This window comes from Orbicella franksi, chromosome 2 (genome assembly GCF_964199315.1).
Source record: "Orbicella franksi chromosome 2, jaOrbFran1.1, whole genome shotgun sequence".
In the NCBI taxonomy this organism is placed as follows: Eukaryota; Metazoa; Cnidaria; class Anthozoa; order Scleractinia; family Merulinidae; genus Orbicella; species Orbicella franksi.
The window spans coordinates 1,546,478-1,566,234 of NC_138146.1; the positions used below are offsets into that span (position 1 = coordinate 1,546,478).

At 37.6% G+C, this 19,757-nt stretch overlaps 2 protein-coding genes across 2 annotated transcripts; both read right to left on the reverse strand.

The window, feature by feature from the left end:
- Positions 1 to 747: 747 nt before the first annotated feature.
- Positions 748 to 2,802, reverse strand: LOC145467472 (uncharacterized). Its single transcript, XM_081451036.1, has one exon. It carries the CDS (start codon positions 2,184 to 2,186, stop codon positions 1,461 to 1,463), a length of 726 nt encoding a protein of 241 aa, XP_081307162.1. The 5' UTR covers positions 2,187 to 2,802; the 3' UTR covers positions 748 to 1,460.
- Positions 2,803 to 8,885: 6,083 nt separating this feature from the next.
- On the reverse strand, positions 8,886 to 19,718 carry LOC145475137 (DNA-directed primase/polymerase protein-like). The gene is made up of 18 exons (XM_081455221.1): positions 19,559 to 19,718; positions 18,888 to 18,980; positions 18,680 to 18,758; positions 18,454 to 18,545; positions 17,892 to 17,938; positions 17,692 to 17,783; positions 16,745 to 16,818; positions 16,511 to 16,584; positions 15,131 to 15,337; positions 14,770 to 14,841; positions 14,535 to 14,629; positions 13,890 to 13,972; positions 13,399 to 13,493; positions 12,189 to 12,317; positions 11,990 to 12,068; positions 11,082 to 11,164; positions 10,212 to 10,255; positions 8,886 to 10,012 (listed from the first exon to the last, which is right to left on the reverse strand). Exons 1-18 carry the CDS (start codon positions 19,609 to 19,611, stop codon positions 9,371 to 9,373), a joined length of 2,133 nt encoding a protein of 710 aa, XP_081311347.1. The 5' UTR covers positions 19,612 to 19,718; the 3' UTR covers positions 8,886 to 9,370.
- Between the last annotated feature and the right edge of the window lie 39 nt (positions 19,719 to 19,757).

The following is a 19,757-nucleotide window of genomic DNA, read 5'->3' on the forward strand; positions in this document are numbered from 1 at the left end:
AAATCTTTTGACAATATGCTGGAAAACAATTGCACTTAATTTTCCTATTTGTATGACTGAAAGACTTAGCAAAAATAGCGCATATGCCACACTCCTGCGCGCAGTGACAATTTCACGAATACAAAGACAACAGACGTGGATTATTAGTGTTCCACTACTTTACGCTTCAGGACATCAACTATTGAAGATACTACCTCTTAATGGTATATAGCAGAACAAGGCAATGACATTTTCTGACAGATCTAAAACTGGTATTTAAAATAGAGCCGCGACAAAAGTCTACTGGCACCCGAATTGAAAACCTAATTAATAAACTGCATTAAGTTGTATTCGATACAGTTTGCTTTTCCGCCCATTTGTATGCCCTATCGGTGGCATTAGATACACGCATTATTGAAACATCCATATATCTTCCTTGTCAAATTAAAATCTATAAACAACTGGCGTTTACAGATTTTGAATAAAAGGGATAGCATAGTCAATTCTTTGAAAGACTTGCCCGCCTGCCTAAAAAAGATTAGTTTCCATTGAGTTGTTAGAAACCATAGAATACGAACAAAAGAAAAGATTAAAACACCAAAATTACTAAAGCCAAATTATCTTGGCGTGAAATAATCGCATTCATGTTAGGCCCTTGGTCATATATCATTTTGAATTCATTTCTAAACATTCGTATTCAAAGAAAAGAAACAATGCAGTGTATGGTGGCAAGCCATGACAGGTAATCCCTTGTGTTATCAACGGGGCTTTTGTCTTCGGTTGCCATGTAGAATCGAACACGTTCTTTGAGATAACAAAGTGTGGATGTTTTGTCCCCTTACAATGAGAAAGGTAGTTTACACTTCATTGTGAAATGATATAATTTTCTACTATTCGAGTACATGCTAAAATCACCCCGTTTGATAAACGTGCGGTCCGCTCTATGTGCGTGGTCTTACGATTTCTGTCTGCAATATTGGAACGCGCAGAGCCAGGCAAGTTACCTGTAACTCTTTGGAGCAAGATTTCCCACGCTCGACGGCTCGAGGAAAGGCCACAGTTTCAGTTGATAAATTATTTTTATTGTATCAATAAACACTCTAATAAGCTTATAAACTGTACAACCCGACTCACTCCGAAATAGGATAAATTTCAAAAAGAGAGATCATTTAGATTCTTTCTTCAATATATACACATTAACACTCGTGAAGACCTCAATACAGCCACGAAACCTTAAAAAAGACATGTTAAAGCTGCCTCAAAGTTCAAAGTGTCTTTTTAATTGAATGAAAAGTAAATATAATCACTATTATTCTCTTCACGTCTTTGCAAATGTTCTATCCTTATAAACGATTTGTGCTCTATGATCTCGTGATTTCGGTCAGTGCATTATATACAAACATTGTCGTCTCAACTAGTTGAAATGTTCTTTGTATAAATTTTATGAAATTCTCTCTAAGAAAAACAACAGTCACTTCTTACTAGTAGCCGACATCCGGTCTCAGCATAACGAAGTCCATAGAGGACCTAGGAATTCCAGTTCTGCTGTCGATAGCGGTTGGAGCGTGAACTATAGATGATGATTCGGGCAAAACGCTTCGATGGTGTACCACATGTCCAACTTGCATAGAGTGTGGCATGGATGGATGGTGACTTGGGTAACCGATAGGAGGTCCGCAAGAGATTTCTCTTCCAACAAGCGGTAAATGCGTCGAGCAAGGTCCTTTCATTTCAGTCACAGTCTGCATTACCGGATAATGAGGCGCGAAATGGTAAGGTGGGGGAGGTTCCGCTAGTGTACAGTTTCCGGAACAGTTGCTAAAAATTGGACCTGAAGGCATTAAATGCCCAGGCGGCATCGGGCTACAAAGCGAAGAAGGAGGTGGGTATCCCATCCCATTCATCTCATGATAACCGTAAGGGTTGATGCTCTGCGTTTTCAACTTGGGCGTAGATTTTGGCTTTCTTTTAGGCTGGTATTTGTACTCGGGATGGTCCTTCTTATGTTGTTCTCTCAGTCGTTTCGCCTCCACCACGTAAGGATCTTTGGATTCAGGCGAGAGTGCATTCCATTCAAGTCCGAGACGCTTACTGATTTCCGAATTCAACATGCGAGGGCATTCCTCTGCGATGCGTCTTCGTTCCTTCCGCGACCAAACCATGTATGCATTCATGGGCCGTTTTATGTGTTCACTGGGCTTAGTCATTTCTGCTGATCTGTTTTCAAGTGGTACAGTTTCAAAAACTTCGACGCGAATTCACCACGGAGTGGGTTGTGTAACAGTGCGAGTGCGGTCAACCTGTGATAGCAGCTTTTATAGGTGGACCAAACCTCTCGTTTGTCTATGCGCCTGCTTGGAATAAAAAGGAACCACGTTCCGAACAATAGAGCGCCTGAATGAACTCCCGCAGAAGTGCTTCATTATAAGAATCTTGACGGGTATAAATTATTGATCGCCTAGAAGAATGGGTTACCCACATGAATTTAACGAGCAAGAGTTCGAAAGAACAATAGAAACTGGAGAAGGTTGATGAATAATTAATCTAGCACGATGTCTTGTAAGATGAGTAAATGGGGAAAAATACTGGTGGCGGGAACTCCCATGGATTGAGTGAATTCATAGCATGAAGGATTGTTAAGGACAAGTGTTTTCCTAGTACGTTTTACTTATTCATTCACAAGGAACAAATAGAGAAAGAAAATACCATGTCTGGTGCACTATCTGATACTTGACTACTGCGCGAAAACAAAAATGAGTGTTATTCGTGGCTCAAGAGAGATCCTAAATCTGATTGTTTTCGACGAAGAGAACGGCGCCAAGAAGATGTGAGGTTCTAAAAAAACACTCTTCTCTTCAAGGGCTCATTTGCATTCAAGACGACCTTGTTTTGACGTTCACTGAGCAGATAACAAAAGTAGTTTTGCATAGAAAGGAGAAATGTTTACAAAGACCCAACTGTGCCTTGAAAGTTTCAATAGTAGTTTTCATTTACAACACAATATTTTACATGAGGCCAATTTTTGCTGTTCATACAATATCTCCACAGAGTTAAATCCCCACATAGAAGACAATTCATTGTATTACTAATTATTTAGCCGGCTCTTCATTCAGTCCTAGGCTGTTGTCCCAAAAGGATCGACCCTTGCGCTTAAATATTTGTTTATCACGGAACTGTCCAAACCTTGCATGGTAATGAAACATACGAGAGGCACACAAAGACGTTGTTAAAATTGCACTCTTTGTTTCAGTCAACCATTAAATTTGTCCCCGTGAAGGCTGTCAAGATCTAAATATAATTTCAAAAAAATCTTTCATTATCACTTTAACAACGGGTGGCTTTTATTTTTCCATTCGGTCAGTGTGTCACAGTTGATTTTAATGCAATTTCCCGCTAGTCTGCCAATGATTGAATATCTATATTTTCTCAATATAATCTGGGTATTTAAAACACTGAGTACACAGCACACAATACGCTGTCACAGACGTATCTATCGAGATGGACAGGTGTGTAGAGACTAAGTCATTCAAATGAAGAGAATTTACTTATTAAAAGTTCAAACATGACGCTTTGTGAATTAAGAAAATGCGGTTGTCTTTAACTAACGTTATTCGTTTTAAGTAGGTCAGAATCCGCATTGAAATGTTACACGCGAGGTGAAACGTTTTACGCCTATTGCAGTGGGTACTTTAAAAATCAAAGGGACTCAACTGTGCGTGAATTCGCCACAACAAGTTAACAAAACGAGCTGGAATTACATTTTCATTGAAGAATGAGCTATGGAAATTAGAAAGAAAACACGTGCCTTTTTTCCTTCTTAACAGCTGTCAGCGACCGATGCCAAAACCGTCAGAAAGTCTACGAACAGCTAACCCGAAGCACGTTTTTTCTTTAGCTGTACGGGCCTTTGAGCAATATAAATTTTCCCTTTTTGCTTTCCCAATTCCAGTCAGTCTTCTTCTCCGAGATAATAGTTGCCACTTTTTCAAGCTAACCGATATTCACAAGACAAAAGGGTAGATAATTCTCTGTGTCTGTTGGGTACAACATAAACACGACAAATATCGGGCTTTAAACGGGCTTTAAAAGCCCTCTGTGACTGGCAGGTGCTAGGATCGTGTTCCCAAGGACTGCGTTATAGAAATACCACAATGGCTATTGTGTTCAGTTCCGCTTCTAAGATTTTGCTCGCTTTAATCAAAACAACGTTTATAGTCAGAAAAGGTAATGCTAAGTTACGAATCACGGAAGGAGTGAATTAAACTTTTCATTTACCTTCAATAACCGTGAACACATCAATTTTAAGGCAGTGAAACACGTTAATAAATCCAAAAGGCCTCTCTAGAATTAACACGCGGTGTCCCGTTGAACTTCCTTGTGAAACCCACGTTGCCATATATCATTACACAAACGGGAGCTCTTGTTATCTCATTTTAGACCCACTGCCAAGCGACTCCACCAGCTACACCGGGAGAAAATTTAACGGATGAAAACATCGAGCTAAAACAAGAGAGCCATTTGGTGTCGTGCAGTGGTAATCACATGTTCAACAGCGTGAAAGAGTAAACATTTTGTTCGCAGAAAATTTCAACTTGTGGCTAATTCAAATCCTAGCAAGTTTCTTTTGAACGTTGTTTGATGATAATTCCTTTTCAAGTTAATTTTGCTGTTCGAATCTTGTTGGTTCGCTCATGAAAAGCGATTAAAAAGGATTCACAGGGTCATAACAGATGAGTGTTATTGACGATATAGTGAACCAACGCGCGGGAAAAATATTCAGGTAATGTCTTGACAAAAACTAATTGTATAATTGGAATTTAATTTGGGACACGTTTTGTGCAATTATTAATTTGGTGTGTTGATTATATCCTCTCGTTTTGTTACGGCTAAGGCTGTGCAACACAAAAATAACACTCAGATTGAAAGCTGCTGAACAATAGAGAGAAGTTTGAACGAGCGTGCATGGTAATTTTGAACACCTTAAAACCAATAATCTCAAAGATATTACGTTACATAAAGCCGATAATCTCAAAGTCGTTTTATGTTATGTTATGTTCATTGCAGGCTAAGAACAACGCCATTTTACTGTTGGTCTTTTATCAAAATTTTTATCCAAAAGGGTGTCCTCGAAAATGGGCAATGTAAAGACCGTGTTAGCAGTGTTAAATGAAAGTGTTATATTCTGTATTGGAAGCAAGGTGTTGTGAACAACATGTTTAGTGGTTTTTCTTTCCAGGTTACAAATATTCACTCACGCTTTTAAACAAAAAAGTGTAAAAGTCAAAATTTTGTCTCACACAAGTCAATGAGTCTGAATATAATTTTAAAGCAAAAATTTCGCGATTACCCGTCCAGCATTTAGACAATGGACATAGAATACACACCGCCTCCACTTGAGAGGGACTCTTGGAAATGAAAAGAGTGCAAAGAAACTCCAGTGATAAATGAAATGGTTACAGCGGAAAAGATCAAACATCTTTTGTCGGAAAGCTAAAGCGTAACCTTGATGTGAAATTAATAAATAACAAATTCTTAGACTGAGCAGGCAAATACCAGTAAATAAATGCCTTAGTTAGAAACCGCCATCAGATTCTCTGCCACACTGTCATTTAGTATGACAGAAAATATTCGCACAAATGGCGTTTGATTGTGAGAAAATTTCTTGACGTTTGTTTTCAGAAGAGAAAGAGGATGGCTTAAAAATATTTTATTTTGAAAGCACCCCGACCTTGCAGAAAATTGGGGCTGTGGCAAAAGCTGTTTGACACTTGCAAATTTCAATATTTGGTGGCAATACCTGTGTTTTTATTAGCACCAAACGTAACAACAAATCAACAAAGCATTCCCGTAGCAGTTCTCGTCTTCATAATCCAGCTTATATCTTCAATATTACTATATGTTCCTAGGTCTAAGAATATCACCGGTTATCATTTTAACAAAGTGTCGAGGCAACCCCCCTTATACAAAAGTCGGTGACTCGAAAGAGCTTGTTTGTAGATTAACTATAATTAATATCAGGGAACACGTGAAGTTAGCGTTTAAGCGTTGTGTTTTGGATAACAAAAGCGGAGAGACATTAGCAAATAGGAACTTTCATGAATTATAATTGTATCTGTCTTTCCTTGAAAGTTATAATTTTTGTCGGTCTTTGAACAGACAAATATAAGTATGACCGAAAAATGTTTGCTGCCATTTGTGTCAGGTCGACACAACAATGTTTTCTTTCGTATGGCACTTAAAAGTTTTGATGAGCAAGGTTGCAATAATTAGGTCTTACAGGCGCCTTAAAAGGTTTAGTGCGTTTAAAGTCACGTTGCCTCTCATTAGAACAATAACAACTTTAATTTGTACATGAGGCAGTATTCAATTAATGTTGCTACAGCGTTTCCCGGCGACTTTAACAAATTTTTATTTTAATCAGGGCCAAGGGTATATATGTAATGTTGCTTGTGACGGTTATCGAATCATAACCCTCTCTTGTCAGCTTTGAGACGAGGGGAAATGTCAGTTAACTAAAACATCTATACCGCCATTAACTAACCGGGATCGGGTAAGACATTTTCAAAGCTGTGGAAATTATACCAGCTTCTTGTTGACCATGTTGTCAAAGAGTTTGTTCTTGTACTGAAAAAAAAAAACGAAATTTCATAACATACTTGTTATTATACTTCACATGTATTATCAATCAAAGTAGTCACGTTTTTCTTTCAAGTTATTGAAAGCCCTCAACACTGGGTTAGCGGTAAATGCTGCAGATGTTTTTTTAGTTGTCTCGATTTTCCGACATCGTTTTATCCAAACTCCGCCCTTAAAAACACCATTCGGTAGTTGTCCCACAATTCACAAACCAGCTTCTTTTTTAACGGCAGACTTTGCTATTTCGTTCAAAGGGAAGAATTTCTTTGTCTTCAGTATATGAAACTATAAAACTGTAGTCTTGTGTAAAAACAACAGAACATCGAAATTGCTTCGTAGCAATAAGGTCAACTGGTTATTTAATAAACCGTTCAATTTTCCTTGAAATAACAATGTGATGTTCACATGGAATGAGACTATTTTAACAAAGTTCATTTCATTTCATTTCTTGTCCAGTTTCATTGCTCATTAAACACTTTAAAAAAATGGTTTTTATCGAATTTCACGTTCACATAGAAGGAATCACCTGACGTGCTGGTAAACTCTCAGCTGGGGTTTCCAGTTAAGTTACCTTTTAAAATTTGCAAAAAGAAACTGTATGGAAAAAAAGAATTTCCTATTTCACGAACATCAAAATAAAAAAAAGTTCAGTAAGACACTACATTTCAGTACGATCTCACAAATTATTGAAGCAGGTATCTGCAATACACTTGTCTCATTGTACGCGATCAATGCAGCTCTTGAATAGCCATTCATTTTGAACAAGCCACTTCAAAGTGATACAATGAAGTGTATTGAAAGAAGTACGTCCACCTGATAACTGCCATGCCAAGTCGACTGAAATAACAGGACGTTTTGCTTAATTGTCGTGAACAAGTTCTGAAGGACTAACGGAAGAGATTTTTAACTTCAGAATTCGAAATGACAATCTTTGAAGAAGCACCGAGTAAAGAGAGCGGGAAATTATTAAGTTTTAAAGAATTTCAGTGGACCAAATAAACCATCTTTCTTTTTTATGTAAATGGTATATCGATACGAGGTTACCGGGATGACAATTGTTCCATGGAGCGTCCTTGTTACTGAATGACCACATGGTAACTGCTGAGTTGAATCAAGGAATTTCACTGTAAGCTACCGTATGCATAGACGTAACCACAGCATGTGAAGTAACAAGAGAGTCGATATCACTGAGGACAGATTTAAATCAGGAGAGATACTAGAAATCGAACGCAATGCAAACTCTACTTTCATACAATGGTGTCCTCATGTCACGAGCACTAGATTCTTCAATCCGATAATTGTTCGATTTTTCTTTTCGATAACTCGAACCAAAAGCCTTTTCCCTCCCCTCAGTCAAGCACCGTTATTTTACCCCCGATTTTCTTGAACTACCCGAATTTTCAAACCAATTGCTCTCTTGGAGGTTCGAAAAATCGGCTTTTATACTTTTGTACCTTTAAATCGACTTTTATACCGTCTCTACACTCTACACTAGCTTAACAACTTTTTATCTTTCATAAACTTATATGGAATCCTTTCTTTGGGGTCGTCATTTTGATTACCTATTTTATATTTCCTGCATAACCTGTTTACTTGGTTAGTTCCTAGTTCAATTTTGAGGAAGATGATATTCGTTCTTTTGACTGAAAGGTTTCAGTCCCTTTCTGATTAGGTCATGTTCCAAAGGCACAAAATTCTCGCTTCTGAAAGAACAAGCGTTGGAAGTCAACTGATCTCGCAAAATTCCAATCGACAATTAGAGACGAAGAGTTTTGTTTTTCTTCACGACCCAGACAATTTGAACTAGATTTTGCCACCTGTGCATTGTATTGTTAGGGACCGTAACGAAGACTGCTTGAACAGGCATATCCTAAAAGTGATCAAAGAGACAATGGATGTTCCCGAAACAAAGGATGGGACATATAACAATAACTAGAGAGAGACAGTCTAAAAACCAGACTGGATTCTGAAATAGGCTCGCCCTGACTGCTTTGCAGAAGAATATTTACAATAGTAAAGACATCAATTCGCTTAACAACGAAATTTACTTGGCTGTTTACTTCAACCGTATTGTTTCCTACACAAATAACTTAAGTTAAACTACAAGAACCTTTTTTTGTGTGGAAGGTTGTGTGTATTAATAATAAAACAACATAAACCTTTGATGCTTCTACTAAAAGCGTACAAAAGATTTACCCAATCTCGGTCAGAAAACCACATATCTTGTGAATATAATTTACAAAAGACTACAAAAATGCAACCGAAGGAGTGTAGTTCATAAAATATATTTATTTGAAACTTTTATCTAAAATGAGTGACAAAAACCTCGTTTCATTCTCTGACATATTTTGACATGTGCACAATCAGGTTTGAAAATTCTCGGAAATGATTGTTTCAGTGCCTTACCGTCAATTCTTTACCGAGTTATTTTTAAAAAGTACTGTAAACTGGACCAGTAAAACACCTAAAATTAAGTAAATTGAAAATAAACTGCCAGCTTCGATGTGACTTAAAATAACTTGTCATTTTATTTATATGCTAAAAAAACTACTCTTTTGTACAATGGTATTTATCCGGCATTTACTGCTGCAACTTGGAGTTCCGTAATGGAAGTGGGGTGGCAGATGGAAAAACTCTTTATTGTCGAAAATAAAACACACGAAAAAGGCAACATTGACCGAATTCATTTTTTAACAAGCGCCTTTTCTGATTAAAACACAAAGGGTTGAACAAAAGTTTATCTACAGTTAAAGGCTTATTGGTAAGTTGTGCTTTCAACTTCCTCGGCAGCAAAGGACAACTCTAGATCACTAATTGAATCCTCTTCCAACCAGTCGCAGACGTCTTCATCTAATGCGCCCACCAGCTCGTTGTTCTCCGCACAGCTGCAGCATTTTTCAAGTGAAAGTAACCCGCAGCGCTCGCAAGGTTTTAATTCATTCTTCCCTCTGGGATGACTTACCAAGTTGCAAATAACTTGATTACATAAGCTCGTTGTGGCAGTTCTTTCTGCCCCATTCCATGTAGGTTCTCTGTTGCCATTTTCTAATGGTTCCACACTTTCTCTGGTACCTTCTTTATTTTCCCGCCGAACTTCTACATGCGTCCTATTGTCCTGTTTCAGGAGACTCTTGGTAGGTGTACCTGCACCCTCACTAGCATCACTGACATGTGGAACATGAACATCAAGGAATGGTTCGTTGTTCCATTCATCATCCCAATCAAAGTCACACTGTGTAGTTTCTCTGTTTCCTGTTGAAGTATATTCTCCATTCGTATGTAAAATCTCTTGCATTTCAGAGTTAAATGAATCACTGCTCCTGTGATTACCCTCCCGATCCTCAAACTCAGCCGCAAAATTGCAAAGCTCTTCATCATCACAATCATCTGACGCAAACTGGAAAAAAAATCAGGATTGACGTAGTGTTATGTTCATTTTCGACATGAGTACACGGAGCAACTCAAAGTAACTTCTAGAAAACCCATTTAATACATGTATGAGATGAAGGAACGCAATTAACATCTAAGATTCTGTTCTTTTTTCAGGGAAGGGAATACGTCATCGGCTTGAATAACTTTCACTTTAGTTAAATTACCTGAGGACTTGACAATGGATTAATATTTTCCGGAATGGGCTTATCTGAAAAAATGAAATAAAGATAAAATGTTTGTATTGGAGCTGACTGGAGTAAGTTGCAATGGATGACATATTAAACTATGTTTCAATTCTCCACTATTAGAACAACGACGACACAGTAATTGACAAATTGTGCAACGGGGGTTTGGTACAAGGTTGGCGCATGGTTAGTCCAAGGTTGAGGAAGGGTTGGTGTAAGTTGGAACATGGTTAGCACCCGGTTTAAGCGATGTTGGTGCAAGATCACTTGGAGTAGTAGAGTTAAAAAAGCGCTTCAACGGGCTTTTATTCCATGAAATCGTATTGTGGATTTATGGAACGGCCTGCTTGTAGCCATCAGAACAATTGATCAATTATCATCGTTTAGTACGAAAGTGTATCAGTTTTATATTAGTAAATTCAACTTAAATAAGGATAAATTTTTATAGTTTTCTGATCACGTATTGTTGTTGCGATTTGTCTATATTAGTATTCTATGTATTTTCTATCTTATCTCAGGCAGCTTATTTAAACTAAGGAATCTAGAATTCTGTATAAACTGGCCTACATGTAATTACTAAGATATCTCCTTTTTATATTTTTAGATATATTTAATTCTTTACTTTATTTTATTTTGATCATCTGTGTAATTGAATTTGAGTTAATTATTTTATAAATAAATAGATAAATATATAAATAAATAAAAAAATGTTTCGTTTGTTGTCGTTTCTCCTCTTGCTCTAAAACTAAGATTCCAAGTAACAGTTTAATCCAGGTTGAGGAGTCGCCATAAATAATTTCTTTTTTATTTATTTTGACTATATAATCTGCTGGGTTCTTGTTAACCCACCAGGAGAGCGATAGTCAATGTTTTTACAATCAGGGTCATGACACTTCTGGTAGTATACACCAAGCCTCAAATCTGCCACCATCCTGAAAAGACAAGTAAAAATCCTTCAACTTAGGGATGCTTTAAATCGTTTCAATAATGGTTATCGTACAAAAAAAAAATTTGTTTGTAATATAGGTGGTTGAACGCACATCATTACAATAGTCCTTGAACATTACACCTTTACCAAGGTGTCTCTATCGTAATTTAGCATAAAATTAATCTACTAGCATTTTCTCATGAATGCCGTTCTCTGATTGGCCACGCTACTCACTATCTATTCTGTTTTAGTAGAAATCAACTAGCGTTCTATCACGAACGTCGTTCTCTTATTGGCTACGCTACTCAGTATCTATTCTGTTGTAGATAGTGAGCAGCATAACAGTGTACGTTTGTTAACCAATTGACGTCCGCTTCTTTGCTTTTTCGAGGTGTCTGTAAAGAAAATTTAGATAAAGTTTTGAACGCCTAGTGGATTTATACTAAAACAATTAGATTGATCGCTCTCGATTTCTATGCGTGATAGTTGATTCGGGCTGCGCGATAGAAATCTCGAGCTCATAATCTAATTGTTCAGTAGATAGTGAGTAGCGTAGAAGTTTGCGGTTGTTGACAAAATGACAGCCGCTTCTTTGCGTTTTCGAAGTGTCTGTGAAGAGGGTTAAATAAAGTTTTGAACGACAAGTAGATGACTATTCAAAAAAATTAGATTATTCGATCCGGATCTCTTTGCGTGATAGTTATGACTGCGTGACTATTTCGCGTTTTATGTAATCATAAGTCAAAGTTGTGCAGAATGAGCTTCACCAAATCACAAGAATAAAGCAACAAATCTTAGAACAAAGTAACAAACTCGTGAGTGTTCGTACATTATATGGTTGCTCTTGTGTGGTCTCCCAATGTTCTCACACCAGCGGTTCTTGAGAATGTCGTAAGTCAGCAATTTCCCTGTACAAGGAATTATTTAAATTTCTCTCAATGAAATGATATACAAAATTAAAATCAAGTTAAGCCTAATGTCTTTTCACGGGAGTGTCTGTATCGTTAGCTGACTAAGCTAGTAAATACCTTGTGGAAAGAAGACCCATCTTCTGACCTCACCCTGCACTCCACCCTTGTTAATGACTTGTGATATAAAATTGTCAATCTCAGGATATGGAGAGTGTTCATAACCACTCTGGGAAGACGGAGGACTCGCTGAAAACAAAAAATCCTTACTTTCAGCCAAGAGTAAGAACATTACGCAGTCGTCTTGTCAAACAAAAAACAAAAAGAAACGTTATAATTACTGAACAGACTGGAGATGGCTCCCTACAGTGTTACGATGACACGCGCGCTCAGGCGAGAGCTTCAGTGATCTGCGCACGCTCAATAGAAAACGTCAGGGTTTCCTATATGTTGTGACGTCAGGATGACCCCATTCCCCACAAGGCAAAGGTAACAGTGAATATTCCCGCGTTTCCTTCGGTGAAAACGCACAACATTTGGGGGAGTGGTCACAACCGTTTGACTTTACGTCGAGGTCATTTATCAAGAAAATTTGTCTGCAAAGTTTTTACGCGAAGGGAAAAGACATAAATTGGCAAAAAAAACAAAAACAAACAAACATCTAAGAAACAGCTGGTTCAACCCCTACTATTTTCGCACAGTTAAAAATTCTCATCTGACCGCATTCGATTGTACTGTGAAAATTTTGGAAGATTTCAGCGAAAAAACTTCTAGAAAATCGCTTCATGAACAGTGAAAAAGTCATCTGTTTACATGGGTAGCTTTAATTCAAGATCAAAAGGCATTATTTTACTGACCAGAGATGACTGCAAAACACTATTTGATCATTGCTGATTACGTTTGATAGGTTTGAATGACCTAGGAAGAGGAGCGAACGCGAAAACCAGCTTTCAAAATATGTAACACTAGCGCGCAACACTGTAAGTGAATACTTTATGGAGCCACTTCAAAATAATGAAGTTCCCGTCAAAAAGATCAAAATCGTATTCGGTCTAAAGTAGAGAAACTGCACCACAACAGGATCATTACGGAGGCCATTATGTTTATTTTCTGCATTTTGGGGAGACCCTTTTTGATGCTGTAAAATGTCAAATTAATGTTTCTCTACTTCACAATTTAGCAATTTAACAAAATGTAAGTATTTAAAAAAACACCACATATTCCTCAGTCTGGGATGCGTCACTCGCATAACAATTCAGCCAATCATAAGTCAGCAAAATATTTGGCCGATTCTAACTTCCAGTAATATACATCTACCTAAAAAATATACCTGAATACTGTGATTCCTTGTGGCAGGGTCTCTTGGACGATTTCACACAGCTGTCACAGGTTAACACTTTCACATCCTTTCCTCCAACTTGCATGCTGTTTGCATTAGAAAGGTGTTAAGTTTCGTAACAAGCTTATTTAAACTAGAATTGTGTCTATTATCCTGTACAAATATTGCATGCCAAATATATACAATGTAACAGTATCTACAGTAGAATTCATGGCAACTGAAGTGTTTAAAACAATTAAGCATGTCCCTCATTATTTCCACTTAACTTCTGGTATTGTTAATCATAAAGCTGGTACTGTAGTTTAGGTACAAGCATCACAGAATGTTCCTTTTGGGCAACACTGACTCATGGTACAAGACTAGAAACTTGGTATTGACAGCACCCTTAATGTTTATCTGGTGCATCACAAAAAGATGTGGTAATTTACCGCCACATAGATCGACAATAAATTGCTCAATTAAAAGCTCTGATATGTCCTTACCTAACATTGGAAACCAGTGAATCTAGGAATAACAAGTAGTCAGGATCTTTCGAAAAACTTCCTTTTCTATCCTTGAAACTTGGCTGAAACAACAGTAAATTATACACTCAGACCGTTTAGAAAAAGTTATGAATCAGTTTCCAATTTTTTATTGCAGTCAGGCAGAGAAGTAACTTTTAAAACCAACAATTTAATGCATTCAATTCAAATACATGTAACTTTAGATCTTTTGACATTTTTTTGAGGGAGGATTCAGTCTCACATTTATCACCAACCACAATGGCTAAGTAAGTTTCAATAACCATTTAGTAAAACTAACAGTACAGTAAGCAATTCCATAAACAGCCATTTCTGTACAATTTAAATCACTTCAGTCCACTCAAAAAGTTGCTTAAGTCATTTATTCATAGGCATTGTAGCCCTGCCTATGGTTCTCTCTCTTGTAATTATTGATAGGTTGACCCTTTTTATTGGCTTGAATATGCTTGAACTATAGATGATAGGCACTTACTGTTACATTATAGGCACGCAATGAGTGCAGACCTCTCAGTATCCAAAGTGCTAGCTTGCGTTACAGACTGTACACATGTAGAAACAGGTAATTTATTTAACAATACAACTGTTCTTGTACTTTCACACATTTACCTTAAAGGTGTTCTGGCTGGATACTAGAAGATGGGAATTTCTCCCAATCTTTGTTGATTTGAAAATTCTAAAGTTTCGATTCTTGGTATAAACTCCTGTAAGTTAAAAACTAAATTAGTCAATGTGATAATCACAGTTGCAAACAACAGATGCCACCATTTTCTACCACTTTCCATCACGACGTTCTACATGTTCAGTATGTACATACAATTACTTACTTGCAAGTGTAACATACCTTGGTCACAGAATGTCCCAAAACCACCTTTTCCATCCTTGATGATAAGCTCTTGCAATTCTTGGAGGCCAACTAGAAAAATTACATGTAAAATGTCTTCAGGAAACATCTTCTGCAAGTCTTACTCTGCACTTGTTTCTGTTGTGGTAGAGTGATATCGGCCTTATGTACCACTTAGGCACAATGAGGGTTATGATGTATGAAGAGTGATTTTCATTTGAGTGTTGAAAGTAAATCACATCTGCTTCAGTTTTCCATTACTACATGTATGCTTTAAGTGATTTGCTTAAAAACCTTGTCACTTTGTCATCCAATAAGAAGTAATACAAACTCAATCTTGACTTAGTTAGACTATTTATACCTGAAGCAAAGCTTTCATCTTCTTTCTCTCCTGTGCTTTCACCAACATCAGCAAGTACATTTTCCATCGACAGCTCATCCTTGGATGTTGAATGTGGATTATCAGTATCACAGTCCACATGTGTTGACATGTCCTTGTTGTTTGGCATCTCAGATCCAAGGCCAAGCCTCCTTTCTAACAATGCGCAAATGTGTCGCACAAAGTTTCCTGCAAGATGAAACAGCATTTTAAGAAATATTTCAATATGAACATTGGTTTTAGCACAACAAAAAAGACCTGTTTATTACCAGGGTTATTGACCTGATGGACACCCTCCCCTTCTGTAAATTGTGTGTACTTTTCACAGAAAACTGATATATGAATTGCTGGAATGAGGATAATTATTTTAAAAAAAATCTATACTCGAAACTACAAAAAAAGGAACATGTGTACTAAAGGCATCCACAGTCAAGTGTCGATGGAACCTTTGATCAATACCCTCAGTCAACCTTCGGTCAACCATCAATCAACACTCCATCGACACCTACATGTAGGTTGACACTCAATCGACACTCCATTGACATCTTGGTCGACAGCCGGTTGACAGTCGCCTAATTTTCAATCGATGCATGTGACTCAGTCATTACTCGGCCGACTATCAACGAACTGTTGATCAAGTGTCGATCAAGTGTCGACGGTGTATTGATCAGGATGTCGATCAAGTACCGATCAAGATGTTGATCGAGGGTATCAATCAAGGGTATCAATTGACACCCAACTGCTGATGCCTTTAGTACGGATGATCCCAGAAGATAACCTCACATGCTTAAATTTGACCCACATTCCCCTAAGAAGATGTCACCTTCCCGGCCACATTCAAAGTAAAAGACACCTACTTTTTCAATCATGGCTAGATTCTTGTTCATTGGCAGTATGAAATTAAGCAATTTTTATGCATGCATCCAAAAAAAACACTGATTGTTTACTTTTAACACCTTTAGGGGCTACACTGCACATAAAGTCTGAGCAATTGCACCACCTTGATGAGAGCCTCAAGGCTGCGCCCATTAGTGCATAAGTATTAGCAACATGTGCAGACATACTGGTACAACATTGTTTACCAACAGCACCAGAATCAAGTAGTAGGGGTATAGATGGTCCTTGAAAACTGATGGGTCTCGGCAAATTTTCACCAAGTCTCAAAATCTCGCGACTCAACCTTGTGGTGGCCTAGAAGGGACATCACCTTTTTTTCTCTGTGACTCCTTTTTTTCATCCCCAATTTTTTTTTTTTTCGGACTTGAAAAATCTCAGTCTTTGATCTTTAATGAGGGTCTCATTGTCTCGGTAAGTCTCGGATTTTACCATTCTATACCCCTAGTAATGACATGTCTATCTCACCAGCATGGATATTATCCTTAAAAACAGCACCAGGCAAGTGGAAGATAAGATGTCTTGAAAACTTGGTAGGTGTGCTAAAACCACAATAACAAATTGTTAGAAACCCAGGAAGATTCTAGTTTTAAGGCCCTGCACTACAAAGTTAGAGGACTCAAATCACTTAGGATGCATTGGTCAAGGATGTTGAAGTTTAGAAGATAGTTTAACAAACGTTTATACGCATGTGTAACTAACCTTGAATCCAAATCTATAATAAACTTTCTGCCGCAGGTTAAGTCATACATATCCTGCAGATGGTGACAAACATACTGCAAAAAGAAAATGACACAATTTTAAGTGGTTTAGGTGTCATTATAACACTATGGTCATGTGCATGTAAAGATACACTGTGACCAAAATTTTGAAAACATCAAAACTAGCATATAACTACCAGTGCATGTAGGTGTAACTAAAGTTATAAGTCACCACCTTTGCTTGTTAAGTCCAGTGAGACATTCCTAGGATACCAATTTTAGTAGGGGAGTGCTAACCAGCTCTCCTAATTGTGACCAGGTCAGGATACATTATTTTCTGATATCTATTTTCAGACCCAAATGACTGATCACCTACGGTGGTTTACAGTACTCTATCAAAATGAATATTAATACTCTCTTACACTGTATTCATCTGTAGATAAAAAGACATTCAAGTTAAAAGAGAACTCAAGATGTTTACATATTATGCTCTGACTGTGGTTTTCTTTGAGGAGGCAGCATGGCTGAGTGGTTAGGGCACCGGAATTGAAATCCAGAGGTGAGGAGTTCAAGTCCTGCACTGAACACTAAGCTGGAGTTGTTTCTCAGCAGAGCCTGGTTCAACTCCTCAGTCATGCTTGTAAATAGCCAACTGGTCTGCCTCCTGCCAGTTAGAATTTTTAAGCTTATTTGAAATATTTCTTCCTTTCACTTTAAATGTCACGCTTCAGAACTAGCAAGGTTTAGCTAAATTCATTGTCCACCGTAACAATTTTTTTTTCTTAAAACCCATACTCAATTTCAGAACAAAATATGATGTAGCATAATCCAGAGTGTACCTACACTCATTTTTTGGACCAATAAAGCTCATAACATACTCTCCGAAGGAGCAAGCACCTATATCCACAGCCTACATCAAGAGTACCTCATCCTTGATATAAATGTTACCTTTATAAAAGTTTCAACCATTTTGGCTCCATCCTTCCCTGGATTAAGGTCACTTTTGAACTCCAAGTCAAAGTACAGCCTACAGGCAGCCCCTGGAACGTACAAATTATGTCGTCAAATCACACATGTAACAGAACCTAAAAATACAGTGTAGCACTAAATGCTAAAGATACAAAAAGAAAGAACAAATGGAAAAGTACCTTCAGGTATAACTTCATAGTAATTTCTGTTTTCAGGAGAACACTTCCTGTCAATTAAAATTCCTCTATCAGGTTAGGTCTATTTAAAGCATGTGGTTCAAAGTAACTAAATTTATCTAAACATATGGCTTGAAAGAGTGCAGACAATAAAACTAATTGCCCTTCAACAAGACACACATCTAACTGTTCTAACTGTTGTGCTTTACTCTAGAATTTGCACTTGGTTTATTATCCAAGTAGTGATAAATTATGAGGTAAGTATCATGGTTCCACTGTTTTTGCAGTGTGACAGTGCCTGGTGGTTGCCGCTCACAGGGTTGTCATGGTTGCCCTACAACTCGGCTCTTGTGCACAGGGTTGTCATGGTTACCCTACGCGCTTGGCTCTTGTGCTCGAGGCTCCACTATCTTTCCAGGCACCTTCCCCAAGCTCATCTATTGTTGATGAGTTGAACTGATTTTTAACTAAAGTCCCTTTTTTAGGTATGTAATTTGTGATGCCCTCATGTTTTGTTCAGTTATAGTCAAATACAGCACGGGGTTCACTCTCTAGTAAACCATACCTTGTGTAGTTAAACCAAAACTGGGGTAAAGTGGCAACAATGTAGAAACGTTTTCCATCACAATCCTTTTCTCTAGCAAAGACATGAACATCCTACCAAAAATTATAAAAACTTTATTAAAATACTTCACCTTGGTCTTTAACCCTGGAAGTGTAAATTATCTCAAACACCAAATGAACCTACTGTACCTCTCATGGTTAAAAATCAGAAGGCTCATCTCACTTACTTGCTGACAAGTGTTAAGATAATCAAAGGCCATTTGTTGACGAGGGAAGGTTTCAAATATAGGTACAGGGTCATCTATCCTGATTGATTGAGAGGCATGTGTAAATCATACACTGATTATATCAATCATAAAATTAACAAAGAGTAAGCGATTGACGTGAAAGTCCTCAAAAAAATTCCTCAGTCAGTTTTTCATTTCTGTTTCCTACCTTAGATGTCTTGTGGGTATTACAGGGTTTCTGCTGAAGTCATTGGCACATCTTTCCAACTTAATCTTCTTCTGTTCCCAATTTCTGTTTGATCTGCCACATCAGGAAAGGGACACACAGGGACTCACAGTATATTCTAAACTAATGTAGAGTACTGGAGTATCATTACAATCAAATGAACCTACTGTAGTCCTCGTGGTTAAAAAAATATTCTCCAGTCATGTACTTTTTGTAATTTCTGTGATTTATTTACTTGTACTACAGTACATGTAGCACGACAAAGTATTATTAAACTTAAACTTAATCCAAGAATTACAAATCTAAGGTTTCTTCAAGCCCAAGACTTCTATAGGAGAATACAGTATCTGAACTCCCGAAAAGGTTTATACCCTTCCTGCCCTTGAGCAACATGTAGTTCCTTGGGAGTCAGCTTAATATTTAACTTTTGATAATCACAAAAACAGTCAACGATCAACGATCAACAAGATCGGGAGAACTCGAAACACCCGTGGAACTCTAGTGTAGACTACGGCTTATTTCTCGTTCTCCCGATCCCAAAACCCCACTCGTGTTTCGCAATAGAAAAATGCGAAATTGTTTTCCATCAGGAAGCTATAGTCCGGCGTATACGTGTAAATACTAGAACTCTGGTACATCAGCTGTCTACGTACCTCTTTGAACTGTCCCCATAAAACTTCCTGATCTTAACATCGCTTTTTGCCATCGTGTAAGTGAACAATTCTCATATATTCAGTCTTGAACATTGTACATGTACATGTTCACCCCTGCATTCAAAAATATTCTCAGATCAGAGAAAGAGATGAAATCCACCATGTTTTTTCAATCTTTCGCGCGTAATAACGCGCGACA